Source organism: Phyllopteryx taeniolatus, chromosome 7 (genome assembly GCF_024500385.1).
Source record: "Phyllopteryx taeniolatus isolate TA_2022b chromosome 7, UOR_Ptae_1.2, whole genome shotgun sequence".
NCBI classification, from domain to species: domain Eukaryota; kingdom Metazoa; phylum Chordata; class Actinopteri; order Syngnathiformes; family Syngnathidae; genus Phyllopteryx; species Phyllopteryx taeniolatus.
The window spans coordinates 1,360,001-1,379,548 of record NC_084508.1 but is presented as its reverse complement, the minus strand read 5'-3'; the positions used below and the strand labels follow the sequence as shown (position 1 = coordinate 1,379,548).

Sequence of the window (19,548 nt, the reverse complement as noted above, 5' to 3'; positions counted from 1 at the left end):
AACATAACCTCTAAAATGGCTCAGTTGTTAAGATTTATTACATTAAGATATGCAAATTTTTTGGGAGACTTCACTGTTGCGTCAATTAATATGCCAAAAGGGGAAACGCAAACTTTTTTTTTTTTTTTTTTTTCCCCCTGAAGTTAAGCACTTTATTCGAACACCTCTTTCTCTTTATTTACTCGCTCTTATTTTGAAATGCGCATCCCTACTTTTATTTGGTAAAAGAGAAAACACAAAATTGTGCTCATATGTTTGATTACCTGGGCGGAATACGCAAGTTTGTAGTGTTCTTTAAAGAAAACATGGACTGGGTGAAGCGCATTTCATTTTATTTTTAATGGGATTGAAATTAAACTGTCAGGCATTTCAGAAAAGCACAATTATTAAACAAAACATAACCAAACACAAAATAAAGATGGTCCTTGTTCAGTCATATTTTATGAAACAATATTTCACAAATTCTACCAGGATTTGTAAACTTATGAGCACAACTGTACATATTAGCAGTCATGTATATTTGTTTACTTATGTGTTACTTAAATGCCAAAAGGTTTTTGGATTTGACTGAGATATTGATTACAAGCAGATGTAGACGAGTGGGCAGGCTACTTAAATGTATATGACAATAAATACACACTGGTTGATCTTCTGGATTGATCTGGACCTTATAAAATTGTAGTTGAATGCACCTCACCTTAAAGATTGAAAATAATATATTGAGGAGTCTGATTATCATTATTATTTTTTTAATGTTTGTGTACATTCCCAGAACCAACAGCGGGTGAGGTGATCGAGACGTGTGTGCTACAGGGTGAAGGTCAAAGGAAGATGTGGGGAGTGAGTCCGGACTGTCAGATACTGAAAGTACTCCACGAGGCAGCGGTTCAGCCGCTCACCCAACTTTTGGAGACCGTCACCATCTGCGAAGAGGTTTTCCCTAGCCCTGGTTAGTGCAAATCACATCAGGTATTCATGTTGTCGGCAAGCACTGCCATCTTGCGGTTTCCAAGAGATGACAAATCACTGGTCAGTGCTGTTGAAAACATTAGCTGGACAATCATTAAAAGCAAAACAAAAATTATAAAAATGTAATTGGCTATTTTCATTGCATTCTTGTTGGTCACTGTATGTTTTAACTTCTTTGTATCAATTGCAGCCTGGGTTTGTTATCACAGTAATAAACTAGAATAGCACTTAATAAATCAATAGTCGAAATTTTACAATGATAGTTACTTTTTCACACAGGGCCGGGGAACTTTGAATAGGTTTTTTTTCCCTTAATAAATGTAATCACCATTTAAAAACAGCATTTTAAGTTCACTTGGGTTATATTTGTCTGATGTTTACATTGGTTTGATGATCTTCAACTTTAAAATGGGGAAACTGCAAAAATATAAGAATTTAAGAAGGGGGGGGGGGGGGGCAATACTTTTTCACAGCGCTGTAGATACCAGCTGTTTACAACAATGCTTTGTGTGACTATAATGTATGAGGTGGGAATCCACAGTCTGAAGTCAACAACATCTTCTCAGATAAGCCAAACCAGATTGTCACACAGCATGCAATGAGTACACCTGAAGAGGACAAGACCTCCAAGGATAGGACCGCTTCCATTGTTGAGGTTGAGGTACAGACAGAATATGTTGCTCCAACAAAGGCCTCGCATCCAGAAAATGCTTGTGAAAAGGCAGGCCACACACTGGCATCAAGTGTTGCTGAGTTGCAGGGTGAGTATTTCATTTGATCATATCTCGACATTTTATTCGAAGTAGATTGCTGGTACAAATCCAGTCTGCATATTGTTAGATCCAGAAGATGTGGAATCATTGATTTTGGAAGACGTTCCTAAAGTGTCACACTCTTCAGTGAGCCTGCATCACGCATGGGAAAAGCAAGACCAACAGCCAATGTAACTATTTATTTACTATTATCTTTAAATCAAAGTGTGTTCTTGTCATTTTATTGTGAAAAACCTAAGTTTTCTAATGTTGAATGTCGAATATTAGATGTTTTTTCCCCCCAATTGTTTTTAGCAGTCCCACATTTCATATTGTTTTAAAGTGTAGTAGTGGATGTTCTGATACAGCACAGGGAGTCGGGGGAGGGGGGGCACTTGGTCCTCGTTCAGCAGCCTCAGCCTTTCTCTGTTGGCCCGAAGCAGCCTGTATTGTTTGCACCCATCAGATTTCGGTGGATCCTCCAGGATCTTGATCTACAGAGCTTAGTGTAGATGTCCTATAGATCTGAGCGGACCACCCTCCTCAAAACAAAATGGTCCTGCTTGGTGGTGTTCCCCATCCATGTGACGATGCACCCATTTAGGATGCTCTCCATGGTATGGGTGTAGAAATTCCTGAGCACCCTGAGGGGGAGTTTGAAGTCCCTCAGCCATCTGAGATGGAAAGATGCCGGTTGGCCTTCTGAACAAGAGTACTGAGGTGTTGTGACTATTACCAGAAAAATGTCAATGTAGTTTTATTTATATATACTTATTCATATATTTATTATACTTTAAAATCCATATTCGTTTATCAAAACAAATTTGATAAGTGCATTGAACCTTTATAAGAAAACTAGGGGGCTGATCAAAGTTTTTGCGATTTCAAAACCGATCGAGAGTACATTTTCAGTTATTCTATGACAATGCAATGCTATGATTTACTTTTTCTAATTTTTATTTCTGAAGCTACATTAAGGTGCCACAAAACAGGCCAAAAAAATGTCTTGTAAATTTGACACACCACAGAAAAGAGTAATGTTAACAAGCCAGACAATGAATTCATGGATTTGTATTTGTAATGTATTTATAAAAAAAACAAGGATTTACGTTTTGGGGCACTTTAAACAGAAATGACAATTTGCGTCCAGTAGTGTTGCAATTAGTAATCGAGTATCATACTGACAATTCTATTAAATAATCAAGTAATCGAATAACATATTTTTGTTTGATTAAAGAGCAATTATGAGTACATGAAAATGAGACATTTCACTTAATGAACAACCAATTGGTTTCCTCTTTTAGATAATTGACAGTATTATTCTTAAATTCACATTGTGCTTATCGTAGGAAACTGCATTTTCTTGTCAATAAACATTTATAGTGAGGCAAGTTCAAACACAAAAATAAATAGCCCACACAAATAAATACATTTCAGTTTTAACATGCAAACACCAAAGGCATGAAAAACAAGGAATCATTGTAGGGGAGATCCCTCGGGCCCCTGCAGAGAATTGTTTTTGTTTTAACATAAATTAAGCAATCTGGAAAACTCTGAATAACAATAACAATAAGGCAAAATAAAAATAAAAAATTCTTAATGCAGAAAAACGTTTATTGACGCCGCTTAAGTACAAATTTAAGATTAAAATGAAATTTGCCTCATTTCTTTGCTTTTTTTGTTTTGGCCTCCAACGTGAGCCAGGCCCATCTCCACCTGCCCCTGATGCCTGCGTCAAGCTGTGCCACATGAGCAGCATCCTCCTCTTCAAGCACTCATTCTGGAAAATAATTGACTAAAATCATTTTCTGTTTCACTTCATTTTTCACTATTACCAAATTCAAAGGCTAATCCCAAATGCATCCTCCAGGAAAATATTTACAATTTTTTTCTGTTTTTATTGGCCATTTCTGAATTTGAAGTTAATTCATTGTGTTGTGACATAGTCCCTAACATTGCTCTGTCGCTTAATACATTTAACATCCGTAAAACTAATTAGATAATTGTAGGCGCCTTTAATTAATCCAAGATGTACTAGCGGATCAACACTTGTCGTCGATGTTAGGTGTGCTTCGCGGGTCTGATGGGACCACAACCAGGTCCACGACCCGCAGCACCTCAACTCGAAAATACAAAAGACCATTCATCTTTTCCTTTAGCTTTGTCCCGTTAGGGGTCGCCACACCATGTCATCCTTTTCCATTTAAGCCTATCTCCTGCATCCTCCTCCTCTAACACCAACTGCCCTCATGTCTTCCTTCACTACATCCATTTTATCCAACCTGGTCACTCCGAGAGCGAACCTCAACATCTTCATTTCCGCCACCTCCAGCTCTGCTTCCTGCTGTCTCTTCAGTGCCACTGTCTCTAATCCGTACATCATGGCTGGCCTCACCACTGTTTTATAAACTTTGCCCTTCATCCTAGCAGAGACTCTTCTGTCACATAACACACCTGACACCTTCCTCCACCCGTTCCAACCTGCCTGGACCCGTTTCTTCACTTTCTGACGACACTCACCATTGCTCTGGACGGTTGACCCCAAGTATTTAAAGTCCTCCACCCTTGCTATCTCTTCTCCCTGTAACCTCACTCTTCCCCCACCACCCCTGTCATTCATGCACATATATTCTGTCTTACTTCGGCTAATCTTCATTCCTCTGCTTTCCAGTGCATGGCTCCATCTTTCTAACTGTTCCTCCACCTGCTCCCTGCTTTCACTGCAGATCCCAATGTCATCTGCAAACATCATGGTCCATGGGGAGTCCAGTTTAACCTCATCTGTCAACCTATCCATCGCCACTGAAAACAGCAAGGGGCACAGGGCTGATCCCTGTAGCAGTCCCGCCTCCACCTTAAATCCTGTGTCACACCTGCAGCACACCTCACCACTCTTCTGATGCCCTCGTACATGTCCTGTATTATTCTAACATACTTCTGCCACTCCAGACTTCCACATGCAGTACCACAGTTCATCTCTGGGTACTCTGTCAGAGGCTTTCTCTCGATCTACAAAGACACAATGTAGCTCATTCTGACTTTCTCTGTACTTTTCCATCAACATCCTCAAGGCAAATAATGCATCTGTGGTACTCTTTCTAGGCATGAAACCATACCGTTGCGCGCAAATACTCACTTCTGTCCTGAGTCGAGCCTCCACTACTCTTTCCCATAACTTCATTGTGTGCCTCATCAACTTTATTCCTCTATAGTTCCCACAGCTCTGCACATCACCCTTGTTCTTAAAAATGGGCACCAACACACTTTTCCCCCCATTCCTCAGGCATCTTCTCACGCGCTATAATTCTATTGAACAAGCTGGTCAAAACCTCCACAGCCACCTCTTCTCGATGCTTCCATACCTCCACAGGAATGTCATCAGGACCAACTGCCTTTCCATTTTTCATCCTCTTTAATGCCTTTCTAACTTCCCCCTTACTAATCATTGCCACTTCCTGGTCCACCACACTTGCCTTTTCTACTCTCCCTTCTCTCTCATTTTCCTCATTCATCAACTCCTCGAAGTATTCTTTCCATCTAACTAGCACACTGCTGCCACCAGTCAACATATTTCCATCTCTATCCTTAATCACCCTAACCTGCTGCTCATCCTTCCCATCTCTATCCCTCTGTCTGGCCAGCCTGTATAGATCCTTTTCTCGTTCTTTAGTGTCCAACCTGGCATACATGTCATCATATGCCTCTTGTTTAGCCTTTGCCCTGTGTCGCATCTCAATGTATTCCTTTCGCCTCTCCTCAGTCCTCTCAGTGTCCCACTTTTTCTTAGCTAACATCTTTCCTTGTATGATTTCCTGTACTGTGAGGTTCCACCACCAAGTCTCCTTCTCTCCTTTCCTGCCAGAAGATACACTAAGTACTCGCCTGCCTGCCTCTCTGATCACCTTGGCTGCAGTGGTCCAGTCTTCTGGAAGCTCCTCCCGTCCACCGAGAGCCTGTCTTACCTCTTCCCGAAAAGCTGCACAACACTCGTCCTGTCTCAGCTTCCACCACATGGTTCTCTTCTCTGCCTTTGTCTTCCTAATCTTCTTCCCCACCACCAGAGTCATCTTACACACCACCATCCTTTGCTGTCCAGCCACACTCTCCCCTACCACAACCTTGCAGTCGGTAACCTCCTTCAGATTACATCGTCTGCACAAGATGTAATCCACCTGCGTGCTTCTACCTCCGCTCTTGTCGGTGACCCTATGTTCCTGCCTCTTCACAACCCCCCACCCATCAATCCTTCCAACCCAAGAATAACTCATCGGATCTATACGATTCACGTAAATGGCCTATTTGGAGTTCTAAATGGCGACTTTTGCCAAAAGGCAAATGATTGGCATTTTGCATGTACATGTATCAAAAACATAAGCAGGGATTCTGGAATCTATTTGTGGTGATGGGCACTCTCCGCGTTGGTGGCAGGAGGGGTTCTCTTTTTGTGCATCGTTTACAACATCGTTGAGTTTAAACAAACACCATCAACATTGTTGCAATTGTAGATTGAGGAACATTGTCCTTAAACTGTTTGACTATTTTCTCACGCACTTGTTAACAAAAAGGTGAAGCTCGCCCCATCTTTGCTTGTGAATGACTGAGCAATTCAGGGTAGCTCCTTTTCTACCCAATCATGGCACCCACCTGTTCACATGTAGCCTGTTCACCTGTGGGAAGTTCCAAACAGGTGTTTGATGAGCATTCCTCAACTTTCTCAGTCTTTTTTGCCATCTGTCCCAGCTTTTTGTGAACGTGTTACAGCCATAAAATTCTAAGTTAATGATTATTTGCTAAAAACAATAGTTTATCAGTTTGAACATTAAATGTCTTTTTAGTGTATTCAATTAAATATTGGTTGAACATGATTTGCAAATCATTGTATTCTGTTTTTATTCATGTTTAACACAACGTCCCAACTTCATTGGAATTGGGGTTGTAACAAGTGGTACGTTTTCTTGCAGTTTGCACTCTTTACTGGAGTATTGAATTTTACATAGCTTCCTTAAAAGATATTGCAAAGCCTTTTCAAAATTTAAGTGTGTCATGTGACTCTACACCTCTGTCATACTATATGTACATTGCACATGTAATCGTTTCTTCAAAATCACTTACTGTCATTTTTGACAATGTTTTTCACGGGCCCAACAGTGCGTCCGTCTGCAACTAATGTCAGTGAGGTAAACATGGACAGGAGCCAAATGGTTTCGGGCGGCACAAATATGCCTTTATTAATATTTTGTATTGCCTCGAGGCAGACATTTTTGCGTCGACCAATTTTGGTGGTCGAGTTAGCTGATTATTTATAATTTTCTTTTTTGATAGTTTTTTTTTTTTTTTTTTTTTTCCCCACCCCCCCACACAGAATGAGTCTCTGCGGCCCGTGAAAGCATGTGCTGTGTATCACTCCTCTCCCCGCAGAGGAGATGTGATGGCATGACAGAAGGAAGTATTTGATTGACAGCTAAATGTTCCAGGGAAGTGGGATTTTGAGAGCACCCAGCTACAGGCCCACAGCATGTGGAAGCTCAAAGAATGTCTCAATTCTTGACCATTTTGAAGCCTAATTTCATATACTTAGCTTTTTTTTGAATTTTTTTTTTGAGTTGCACTTTAAAAATGCATTAAACTTTTTTTTTTTTTTTTTTTTTTTTTTTACGGTGGAATGGTTTAATGGTATTTCAATTCATTTCAATGGGAAAAATTGATTCGGAATACAAATTGAGTTTCGGCGAGTGGTTACCACATCCACCTCAAAGCTCTGACGTTGGGGGTGCAAATCCGCGCTACGGCCTTTCTTTCTGGAGTTTGCATTTGCTCCCTTTGCTTGCATAGGTTTTCTCGGGGGACTCGGCTTTCCTCCCACATTCCCAAAACATATATATTAGGTTAATTGAAGACTCTGGTGTGAATGTGAGTGGTAATGCTTGCCTTCGTTTGGCTGGCGACCAGTGTAGGGTTTAGACTGCCTCTCACCCCAGGTCAGTTGGCATGGGCTCCAGCAAACCATTGACACTAGTGAAGAGAAGTGTTATGATTTGGTCAGAGTAAGTCAAGGTAAAACTGTACAAGCAAACACCTAGAGTATGTACATACGATGGCAGCCAGACTCAATGGCGCCATCTTGGTAATTTGTTGATTGTTGAGAGTGCTGTTGTTGTTGTTGTGTACAGGCTACCTGAGGTCAATACAAACCAAGGAGCATCAGCAGGGAAGGAGGGTGAGGGAGAACTTAATAGTCATAGGTTGGATTGATGTGGTCCTTCAAAGGCAATTTGTGTTTTTGTATATTATCATGTCATAGATACTCGTTTAACTACAGTGTCAATTCTTCATTCCTATCACAGTTTTATCACAGGGCGAAGAGCCCCTGTTTATGAAGTTGTGCTCTCCAGCTCACAAACGCACATCTGCTCTTGCTCTACTCTCGGCTCAGTCTTCGGTGGATGAATCTTCTTCTCTCGCCTCTCGCTCACGCTCAGTTTCACCTCTACGCTCCAAGCAGCACAATTCTCTCCTTATTGGACTCTCAACAGGCCTGTTTGATGCCAACAATCCCAAGGTGATAGCCTGAAATTGGTTTAAAAATGCTTTGTGACTGGAAATTACATCAAATTAGTATGCCTTAGTAATTTATTGGTACTTTCTTTTTTGACTCTTTTAAAAAGTTTTAAAAATGTTCTACAGCTTTGCTGTGTCGATCTTGAAATGAGATAATTTGTAGGAGGTGTGAGAACATAACTTTTCTGGGAGCGCAGGTAATAAAAATTGGAAACCACTGCTCTCGTATAAAGAACATTAAAGGAACATATACACACAATGATATTACTCTAAGTAGGTGTATGACTTTTGCTGGAATTTAGAAAAATCTATGAAAAAAATGCTTGTATGGTGTTTTTAGAAACTATGCCTCACTTCATTCATGTGAACGTCTTGAATGTAAAGAGGGTAGGAAGTGTGTCAGAGAGGTTTCAGCACTGATGTCACAAAGGATATACAGTGGACGACGGCGACTCACGGGGGATGGGGACCGGGCCCGACCGCGAATAGCGAAAATCCCTATTATAATTGCATTGGAGAAAAATATATATACATTTTTTTTACCGCAAAGCATTCTTGAATGAGCAGGGATATACTGCCAGTAGGGGTGCCCCAATCCGATCTTTGAGATTGGAAATTCGTCCGATGTCAACAAAAGAACAAGTATCGGATCTAAAATCTCAGATTTTACCACTCCTATACAAGCAGTCCATTCCATCCCCTGCCAGAAACTGGCTCTAGGGATGTGGAATGTTGCCTCTCTGGCAGGGAAGGAGCCCGAGCTGGTGTGTGAGGTTGAGAAGCTGGGACAAGATATAGTCGGGCTTGCCTCTACAAACGGCTTGGGCTCTGGTACCAGTCCTCTTGAGAGGGGTTGGACTCTTTTCCACTCTTGAGTTGCCCTTGTTGAGAGGCGCCGAGCAGGTGTGGGTATACTTATTGCCCCCGGCTCGGCGCTTGAATGTTGGGGTTCACCCCGGTGGACGAGAGGGTAGCCTCCCTCTGCCTTCGGGTGGGGGGTCGGGTCCTGACTGTTGTTTGTGCCTATGCACCAAACAGCAGTTCAGAATAACCACCCTTTTTGGTGTCCTTGAAGGGGGTGCTGGAGAGCGCTCCCGGTGGGGACTCCATTGTTCTGCTGGGGGACTTCAATGTTCACGTGGGCAATGACAGTGAGACCTGGAAGGGCGTGATTGGGAGGAACGGCCCCCCCGATCAGAACCCAACCAGTGTTCTGTTATTGGACTTCTGTGCTCACCACCGATTGTCCATAACGAACACCATGTTCAAGCATGAGTGTGTCCACACGTGCACTTGGCACCAGGACACCCTAGGTCGCCCTTCGATGATCGACTTTGTGGTTGTGTCATAGGACTTACGGCTACATGTCTTGGACACTCTGGTGAAGAGAGGGGCAGAGCTGTCAACTGATCACCATCTGGTGGTGAGTTTGTTCCGATGATGGGGGAAGATGCTGGTCCGACCTGGCAGGCCCAAACGTATTGTGAGGGAACGTCTGGCAGAATCCCCTGTCAGAAGGAGTTTCAACTCCCACCTCTGGCAGAACTTCATCCACATCTTGTCCGAGTGGACCATATTGCAAAGGCGGCCGACCGGAGCTGTGGCCGTAAGGTAGTCTGTGCCTGTCGTGGCGGCAATCTCCGAACCCGTTGGTGGACACCAGCGGTGAGGGATGCCGTCAAGCTGAAGGAGGAGTCCTATCGGGCCTGTGGGACTCCTGAGGCAGCTTATGGGTACCGGCTGGCCAAGCCGAATACAGCTTTGGTGGTTGCTGAGGCAAAAACTCAGGAATGGGAGGAGTTCGGTGAGGCCATGGAGAAAGACTTCCGGACGGCTTCGAGGAAATTCTGGCCCACCATCCGGCGTCTCAGGAGAGGGAAGCAGTGCACTATCAACACTGTATATAGTGGGGATGGGGCGCTGCTGACCTCGACTCGGGACCTTGTGAGTCGGTGGGGAGAATACTTCGAAAACCTCCTCAATTCCACCGACACGCCTTCCCATGAGGAAGCAGAGTCTGGGGTCTCTGAGGCGGGCTCTCCTATCTCTAGGGTTGAGGTCACCAAGGTGATTAAACATCTCCTCACTGGCAAGGCCCTGGGAGTGGATGAGATTCGCCCGGAGTTCCTAAAGGCTCTGGATGTTGTAGGACTGTCCTGGTTGACACGCCTCTGCAACATCACGTGGACATCGGGGACAGTGCCTCTGAATTGGCAGACTGGGGTGGTGGTCCCCCTTTTTAAGAAGATGGACCGGGGGGGGGGGTGTTCCAGCTACAGGGGGATCACACTCCTCAGCCTCCCTATTCAGGGGTGCTGGAGAGGAGGGTCCGTCAGGAAGTCGAATCTCAGATTCAGGAGGGGCAGTGTGATTTTCGTCCTGGCCGTGGAACAGTGGACCAGCTCTTCACCCTCGGCAGGGCCCTCGAGGGTGCATGGGAGTTCACCCAACCAGTCTACATGTGTTTTGTGGACTTGGAGAAGGCGTTCAACCGTGTCCCTCGGGTAGTGCTTCAGGAGTATGTTGTACCGAACCCCCTGATACAGGCTGTTCGGTCCCTGTACGACCGGTGTCCGAGTTTGGTCCGCATTGCCGGCAGTAAGTCGGACTCGTTTCCGGTGAGGGTTGGCCTCCGCCAAGGCTGCCCTTTGTCACCGATTCTGTTCATAACTTTTATGGACAGAATTTCTGGGCACAGCCTAGGAGTAGAGGGGTTCCGGTTTGGTGGCCTCTGCTTTTTGCAGATGTGGTTCTGTTGGCTTCATCAGGCCATGATCTCCAGCTGAGTGTCAAGCAGCTGGAATGAGAATCAGCACCTCCAAATCTGAGACCAGGGTCCTCATTCGGAAAAGGGTGGAGTGGCCTCTCCAGGTCGAGGATGAGAGCCTTCCCAAGTGGAGGAGTTCAAATATCTTGGTGTCTTGTTCACGAGTGAGGGAAGAATGCAACGGGAGATTGACAGGCGGATCGGTGCAGCGTCTGCAGTGATGCAGACTTTGTATCGGTCCGTTGTGGTGAAGAAGGAGCTAAGCCGGAAGGCGAAGCTCACGATTTACCGGTCGATCTACGTTCCTACCCTCACCTATGGTCACGAGTTGTGGGTCGTGACCGAAAGAACAAGATCCCGGATACACGCGGCCGAAATGAGTTTCCTCCGCAGGGTGTCCGGGCTCTCCCTTAGCGATATGGTGAGAAGCTCAGTCATCCGGGAGGGGCTCAGAGTAGAGCCGCTGCTGCTCCGCATTGAGAGGAGCCAGATGAGGTGGGGAGACTCAGGACACGCTGGAGAGACTATGTCTCTTGGCTTGCCTGGGAACGCCTCGGGATCCCCTCGGAAGAGCTGGAGGAAGTGGCTGGGGAGAGGGAAGTCTGGGCTTCCTGGCTAAAGCTACTGCCCCCACGACCCGACCTCGGATAAGGGGAAGAAAATGGATGGATGGATGAATAAAGGATATCATAATATAATTTCTATTTTATTAAATTGTAGTCCATTATGTTACTTTATGTAACCCATTGATTAATAATAGATGGGTCAGTTTTTCCTCATACCTACTTTTCCTGATTATTGTTCTCTGAGTAATATCAATTCATCAAGCCTTTTCTTACAATACATACTACAAAGTAAGTAAAGTATGGATGATTTTTGCTGATATCGGATCAGACCGAAATCAATAACGGTCAAAATTCAAGGCTGCAATTTTGGTATCAGATCAGAAGTGAAAAAGTTGGATTGGGACATCCCTATCTCCTAGTCAGTGTTTTCTACAAAAAAAAAGGGGGTGGTCAACCCCCCCCCCACACACACGCACACAAAGTGAAAATTGGAAGGAAATATCCACAAATAGGTCAAGCTACAGGTGGCGAATAGTGAGTTTGCAGGGGGTCCACTGTATTTCAAACCCAAACTATGAGTTATACCCTTCAATATGGGCCAGACAATCCTACCAGCACGTCTACAAAGAGATCCTGCTGCGTTTGCATCGTTCAATGCGTGAGAAGGGGCGAGAGTTCTGCCAGGATGTGTCATCAACGGTAGCCGTTTTGAAGACGTGGACAACATCAAGAGCTGCGGAGGTTCCCGGAATAATCCTTGCAGGAGTGTTTTAATGCTTGGCAGAGAAGGCTGGGAATGTGCATTTGACTCCAGGGGGATTATTTGTAGTTTGAATTTGAAAGTTTTGAAGTCCTGGAACCTTTCTGACCCACTTTGTCTGTGCTGCACATCATTCTTATGCACAGAATTTTATTACTGTTGTGTATGTACGTGTAATAATTTACACTGTTCTGTCAGATGTTGCGGACATGCTCCCTTCCAGACCTCAGTCGAGTCTTCAGCTCTGAGCAGGACTCTGTCATTACTACTGAAGACAACGTAGCTTCAGACGGCAACCTGGAGAATGAGGACCAGAACGAAGCCAAAGATGATGACCAGTCAGAGGCAGAGGAGTAAAACAGCCACCATCACAAATGAAAAGCATGCTTTTGCCACACATCAGAACCGCTGTACCAATCAGAATGCATCAACTTATGATGTAATTCTGCACAGGTATTGCTTAAAATAGAGCAAGGTGGGCTAATAGTCTGTTGGAATATGCCCTGCTTTTTTAGTGCATATGAGGATGAAGACCTGCGGGACATCAGAGCATCCATGGAGCGACTGCTGCAAGAAGAAAGTGACTTAATGAGGAACCGACCACATGATGGAAGAGGCGACTTTAATGGAAATTCTACAGTTGGAGATGACAAAGACCTTTTCAACGGGATCATAGTAGAACTTGAGCAGGACAACAGTCAGATGGCTGTAGGTGGTGATGATGATGATGATGATGATGACAATGAGGAAGATGAAGAGGATGAAGAATGCTCGAATGGGAGTCCCGCTGATGAGGAAGCAGGAGAGCTGCTCAGCAATGGTGTGGGAGAAGAGAGCCATGTTAATAAAAGTCATTTTAATGAAGAATGGCAGTCAGGTAAGAGGACATTTTATAAGAATTTATTCTATTTATTTATTTATTAAGTAGTATTGAAAATGGATGAATAAGGTTGCTGTCACTATTTAAACCTGGTGGTGGTGTTTAGTCCTGCTTAAATTATACAACGTGTGACTCTGTTCTCCTACAGATAACAGTGAGGAGGACCAGGAGGGAGAGACTGAGGTTTATGATAGCATCTACAGTCGCTTGGAGGAGCATCGCTTTAACTTGGAGCAGCAGATGGGCTTTGAGAAGTTCATTGAGGCCTACAATAAAATAAAGGTCTGAAATCCTTGTTCCTTTAAACATGAATCCCATCATATTAGCCTGTATGTACTTGCAAGTAATCAAAGACATACGCTTCGTATTTGACATTTCAGGCAATACGTGATGATGACGATGATAATATTGACCTTGGCTCCAGTTTGGCATTCAGCATTTTGGGAACTGAGCACCAGCATCTGTATCCAAACATCCTTCATCTTGTGATGGCAGATGGCGTATACCAAGAAGGTCAGTGACAGGAGTTACCTTTTGAAATAATCATGCATTACACTTCTACACACCGAAATAATTCCATTCATACAGCGGTGCCAAGAGATACGAGTGACTAGACTTACAAGTTTTCGATGGGCCTACCCCGCCTCCAGCACACCCGCGACCCTAGTGAGGAGAAGCGGCACAGAAAATGGGTGGCTGGAAATGAGTCAAAACACACTATTAAAAAGAAATAAAATATGAAATAAACATGACAACAGTTTAACTGTTAACTGGGGAGGAGAAAGGGGAGACTACAGCTCCTCATTGAAGAAGAGTTTTCTTCCATAATAACATGCGGAAATTATGATTCAGATGTTTTTTTTCTTTTGTGTTTCTTTCTAATTTCATTGGTTGATTTTGGCAAAACAAACCACTCCAGGGAAACTTGTTTGGCTTTTTTTCCATACAGAAAAAAAATAAATAAATCTGAAAGTGGGATGTCACATTGTCATTTAAAATATGAATTGCTTTGTTGGCCAATTTGCTGCACATATTTTTTTGAGTATATTGATTTTTTTAAATTTTTTATTTTTTTTTTTGTCCCTTGCTCACGCTATCACCGGCAAGTGCTTTCTCATTTTTTGGTCAGCATGATAAAACTAACTAAGATTGCGTGACACACGGTCAATGATGGTTGCACAGCACAGATCTTTCCACTCAGCGAACACAAAACAAAGCAACTTTATTTATAAAGGGCATTTCATACACAAGGTAACTCAATGTGCTTTTCATGATGAAAAGCATTTAAAAACAAAAGAAAAAAAAACAGCTTCTAAACATTTAAAACAAGGAGGAAAAAAACTAATAAAAGTGTTACTTAACATAATTTTAAGCAGTATCCCGTTTCTTCGGAGCCATTCTGATTGCATTGCCCTTTGTTGACTTGTTTAGAAAAAGTACCGCGCGATGATATCGCACCTACCTCAGTCTTCCTTCATAAACGTAGCAGCTGCTGATCACATCTGTGGTGTTATAACGCCTAGCAAACGCTTCCGTGGAAAGCTCTATTTTGACATTATTACACCGACATTAACCGTTTGTTAGCGAACTATCGCAGAAAAAGTGAGACTTCTGGACATGATCAAGGAATGTAGAAGTTACACGGCTCTTGGGCGCCATTTCGGAATGAATTCATCTTAGGTGCGTTACATTAAAAAGGAGGAAAGTAACAAGAGGACAGTCAGAGAAAGCGTGAAATACGCGCGAGTCACAATTAACGATAACTTGCATTTCCAACCTCATACGTTGTGCATTAAAATTAAATTCGTTATTTCTAAAAATTGTCATTATTTGTCAGAAAATGTTTACATTTTTATTTCTTAAACAAATGTTTGGGCCTTAAGACAGGTTTTGACTTTTGTTTCGTTATACAATAATATTAACAACAATAATAATAATAAGTACAACAACAATAGTAATAATAATAATGAACTTATTTTTCTTACAGAGGTTTGAACTTTGAGCGTGTTTAAACAAGATAGAAATGTGAGAAAATACAGTATAATGTCCATCCATTGTCCGTACCGCTTTATCCTCACAAGGGTCGCGGGCGTGCTGGAGCCTAGCCCAGCCATCTTCGGGCGAGAGGTACACCCTGAACCAGCCAATCGCAGGGCACATACGAACAAACAACCATTCACACCCGGGCATGGGGAGAACATGCAAACTCCACACAGGCGTGCCGGGATTTGAACCCCAGTCGTCAGAACTGTGAGGCAGTTGTGCTAACCAGTCATTCACGTGCCCCCACATAGTATATAATAATTGTCAAAAAATAGTTTCCTACTTGGCGCATTTCACCTATCGCGGTTTATTTTTGGAATGTAACCCCCGCGATAAACAAGGGAACACTGTACCCGTCTTATGCGCCCACACCAGAATGAGCAGTACAATGTGGATTGACGGAGAAGCTATTACAAAAATGTTGAAGTATTCCTAAATCTATATAATTGTCATCTCTGAATGTTTTTATAAGGTATATTATTAAGGGCTCTTTTTATCATTAAAAAAAAAAAAACATTTTTTGGGGGGGGAGACTAGAACGAATTGCCATTTGCATTCATTTCAATGAAGAAGAATTTTAGATATTAGTGTTTTGACTGACGAGCATGGTCATGGAACAAATTAAACTTGTATCTCTAAGCACCACTACGTTATTTGGATATGACCATTGAATGCTATGATAACGAGCAAAAAAAAAATCTGGTTTCTATTAAAGGGGTAGTTTCCAATTTATATAAAAAAATAATAATAATACTAAATAAATAAGTGTTTGTTAAAGCTGTCATAAGAACCTGACACGATTACATGATAAATATGATCTGTGTAAATAATCAGTCGTCTCTGGCCCCATCCTCTAATTTGATTTGCCAAAAACCAGTGAGTCGGAAGTCGCAATTTACGGGCGTACTCATAGGGAGTGTACAACAAATGATTGATCCTAAAGGCCTATTTATACTCCCGTGCGGCCGACAACGGCCGCATTGCATCACGTGACCGACGAATTGGCCCGCGTGGCCCCTCTGCGTCGCTTGACGCGCACACGGCAAAAATTGTTGCTGCGCGTAGAATGCCGCGGAGATCATCTCTCGTGATTGGTCCGTTTCAGTCAGCTGCGATGATGTAATCAGCGTTCCTCCCGGTTCCACGTAGCACCTACGCGGCCGCCTTCTTGATCGATTTTGCAGCATAATTAAACGTATCTGGTCATCTCGGTCCATTTGTTCGAGCAGGCTCGGTTCCACGGTCGCCATTGTTGTTGCTTTGTTCCTTGTTACGGAAAGAAAAGTCAAAACGGCTACCAGGAATGGCCAAAAAATGCAGAGGAAACTCCACTTTGTGGCGTCCAAGCCAATACCAGCTGTGGAGGAGAACTCGGCAGGATACTTTAAAAATTCGTGTTTTGACACTCCAGTTGAAATCCAATGTCAAACTAAACGCATTGTTGAATGTTCAAATATATCATAGATTGAGTCTTTCTTTTTGTTCCGAAATGACCGTTGCTGCACATGTGGAGAAACCATATGCTGACAGTCAACAAATAACTGAATTGAACTTGAACTGTTATTTTGCACTTTAAAAGTATCATTTGTATTTATTTATTGAGGATATTTTTCATGGTTTTCTAATGATGTTTTTTGTTTAATCATTTATTTATTAAGAATTTAGAATTAGAATTCATTTTTGAATTAATTATTAAAATGTAGAGTATACTTCTGTTTATGCAGTGGTTATGTTGCAATTTAAATATATATTGTTATTGATTTTATTGAAGTTATTTTGGAGGATTAGTCACTTGTAGTACATTCCGATTATTGCTGATATCGGGATCGGATCGATATCGGAATCGGCCAAAACTCGAGGCCGCAATATTTGTGTCGGATCGGAAGTGAAAAAGTTGTATCGGGACATCCCTACTAATTTGGGAAAGCTTGGTACCCTTGTCACATTTGCTTTCATAAATTATTGGTCTTAACAATTATTTTGTCTTTCTTCTCTTTTAGGCAATGATACGTCTTTAAAGAAATGGAGCCAATGGCAGCTCTGAGAATTTGCATTTTATCCAAAGTCTTCCTGAAACCTTTCAGGATCATCTGCGGTCTGCCCAGTAAATAACATGTCTCCTGTAGGCTGTTGCTTTCATACTTTGACTATCAACTGTTGAAACGATCTTATAACCAGTGTTGATTTAACTTTGAGTTAGTCATCACGTCTTCTGTCTTGTCTTTGAATAAATGGAATGCACATTTCAGCGATTTGTAAATAAAACTTGGAACGTCTCATCATGTTCAGTTTAGCATCTTCCGTGACGTGTTTTGTTGTTCAGTAAAGTTCTCGCAGGTGCTGTCTTCTAACATTCAACCACATATTCACCTTATGATCCATTTCAAAACCGCCAGCTCACATTCAGCATGAAGGTACCAGGCATCCAGCGGAACCCGTTTTTTTTTTTTTTTTTTTTTTAAACTTCAGTGTAATCATACAAACATTTTGACTTTTCCTTACAGAATATGCAAACGATGCTGCCATATGGTGCCATATTCCTGTAGCAAGATTGGTATGTGTAACGTGTTGAGTTTAATCACATTTAAGTTCACATACCACTAGCTTGACAAGCCAGTGTGCTCAAGCTTTTTTGAGAACAGTGAAAACATTTTCATGAAGAAAAGCCTTCATTGCTGTTCTTTGCACTTGCAATGACTGTAATGTTGACCAAACCTGATCAAACTAATACGGTGGGATCCAAGCTTATCATTCAGCAGTCCGCTATTGAATAAATGCCGACACTTGCCTCCACTGCATTGAAATCCCAAATGTAACCATTTAACTGTAGCATGTATCTTGTCAAAGAACGTTTGGTCTAGTCAGGTATTACCATGAAAGCAAATTTATTAAAAAAAATAATAATACAAATGAATACAAAACCAGCGGCACAGTGGGCGACTGGTTAGAGCGTCTGGTTCTCAGGGCCAGGGTTCAATCCGCCTGAGTGGAGTTTGCATGTTCTCTCCGTGCCTGCGTGGGTTTTCTCCGGGTACTCCGGTTTCCTCCCACATCCCAAAAACATGCATGGTAGGTTGATTGACAACTCTAAATTGCCCGTAGGTGTGAATGTGAGTGCGGATGGTTGTTTGTTTGTATGTGCCCTGCGATTGGCTGGCGACCAGTTCAGGGTGTACCCCGCCTCCTGCCCGATGATAGCTGGGATAGGCTCCGGCACTCCCGTGCCCCTTGGGAGGATATGCGGCTCAGAAAATGGATGGATGGATGAATACAAAAGCAAACGTACTACATACACTCAATGGGGAAACACGTTTTTGGGTGTTTAATTAGTGCATGGCAAATGCTTTCTTGCAGAATGAATTTGATGCTCGATTATTTGTTTCCCTGAGGAAATTCATTTGAATCTACTCATGCAAAACAGTGGAGTGCACAATCAGAAGGTGAAGTCGGATATTACAATCTGCAATGGTTGAATCAAGGCAGCTGGACTATTTGTTTCTTGAAGCCATTTTGCCTGTTACCCAAAAGGCTGCTTCAATTCAAAATTTTTGGGTGTGGCATCTCCCTACTTATCCCTCACTGTGTATCTTCCCTGGGTGTGGTCGACAATAGGGTGTTTTTGTTGTTGCCCGGCTTGGTGAGGGAAATCACCGCCCTGCATACGAATCAGTTGTTCACTGGTCTGGCAAAACAGCTTGTTTGGGTCTCTTTTCCCATTGAATGACGTGCTCTTTGGGGGGAAGAGACATTATCTCTCAGGACCTGAAGTGAGCGACGAACATCAACTCCGTCCTCAAAAAGGCCCAGCAGAGGATGTACTTCCTGCGGCTTCTGAGGAAGCACGACCTGCCACGGGAGCTGCTGAGGCAGTTCTACACAGCGGTCATCGAATCAATCCTGTGTTCATCCATCACAGTCTGGTTTTGGTGCTGGCACAAAACTCCGACTGCAACGGACTGAAAAATCGTCGGCACGCCCCTACCCACCCTTGAGGGTTTCCACGCTGCCAGAACAAAGACAAGAGCGTGCAAAATCCTCTTGGACCCTCCTCCAAACTCAAACTAGCAGACATTCCAACAGCTTCTTCCCTCTTGCCATTAAATTGCTAGAGGCTAAGTGACTGTCCGTAGTGTGTTTTTATGTCTCAGAGTATTTACTCTCAAAATGGCTGTCAATTGTCAAACGAGAGCAGCTGCAACTACCGGAGACAAATTCCTTGTGTGTTTTTTACATACTTGGCAATAAAGAGGCTT

The 19,548-nt window shown here is 42.9% G+C and overlaps 2 protein-coding genes and 1 long non-coding RNA gene across 8 annotated transcripts in view; 1 reads left to right on the top strand and 2 right to left on the bottom strand.

The window, feature by feature from the left end:
- nek1 (NIMA-related kinase 1) overlaps positions 1–17,577 on the top strand; it is a 49,335-nt gene extending 31,758 nt beyond the window's left edge. For all 6 annotated transcript variants that reach the window (XM_061778204.1, XM_061778205.1, XM_061778203.1 and 3 more), the window contains 10 exons: positions 773–949; positions 1,536–1,730; positions 1,810–1,912; positions 7,892–7,938; positions 8,066–8,280; positions 12,571–12,725; positions 12,888–13,249; positions 13,401–13,534; positions 13,633–13,765; positions 17,296–17,577. In XM_061778204.1, the coding sequence (XP_061634188.1) occupies positions 773–949; positions 1,536–1,730; positions 1,810–1,912; positions 7,892–7,938; positions 8,066–8,280; positions 12,571–12,725; positions 12,888–13,249; positions 13,401–13,534; positions 13,633–13,765; positions 17,296–17,339 (1,565 nt within the window). In that variant the 3' untranslated portion in view covers positions 17,340–17,577. The remainder of the gene's footprint in view (positions 1–772; positions 950–1,535; positions 1,731–1,809; positions 1,913–7,891; positions 7,939–8,065; positions 8,281–12,570; positions 12,726–12,887; positions 13,250–13,400; positions 13,535–13,632; positions 13,766–17,295) is intronic.
- On the bottom strand, positions 13,670–15,767 carry LOC133480343 (uncharacterized). The gene is made up of 2 exons (XR_009789242.1): positions 13,873–15,767; positions 13,670–13,783 (listed from the first exon to the last, which is right to left on the bottom strand). It is a non-coding gene; the product is annotated as an uncharacterized LOC133480343 (long non-coding RNA).
- A 586-nt stretch (positions 17,578–18,163) lies between the features above and the next one.
- gpx7 (glutathione peroxidase 7) overlaps positions 18,164–19,548 on the bottom strand; it is a 14,102-nt gene continuing 12,717 nt past the window's right edge. Inside the window, exon 3 of the mRNA XM_061778209.1 lies at positions 18,164–19,548. This exon is cut by the window's right edge and continues 493 nt beyond it. The gene's annotated coding sequence lies outside the window, so the exon portion shown is untranslated.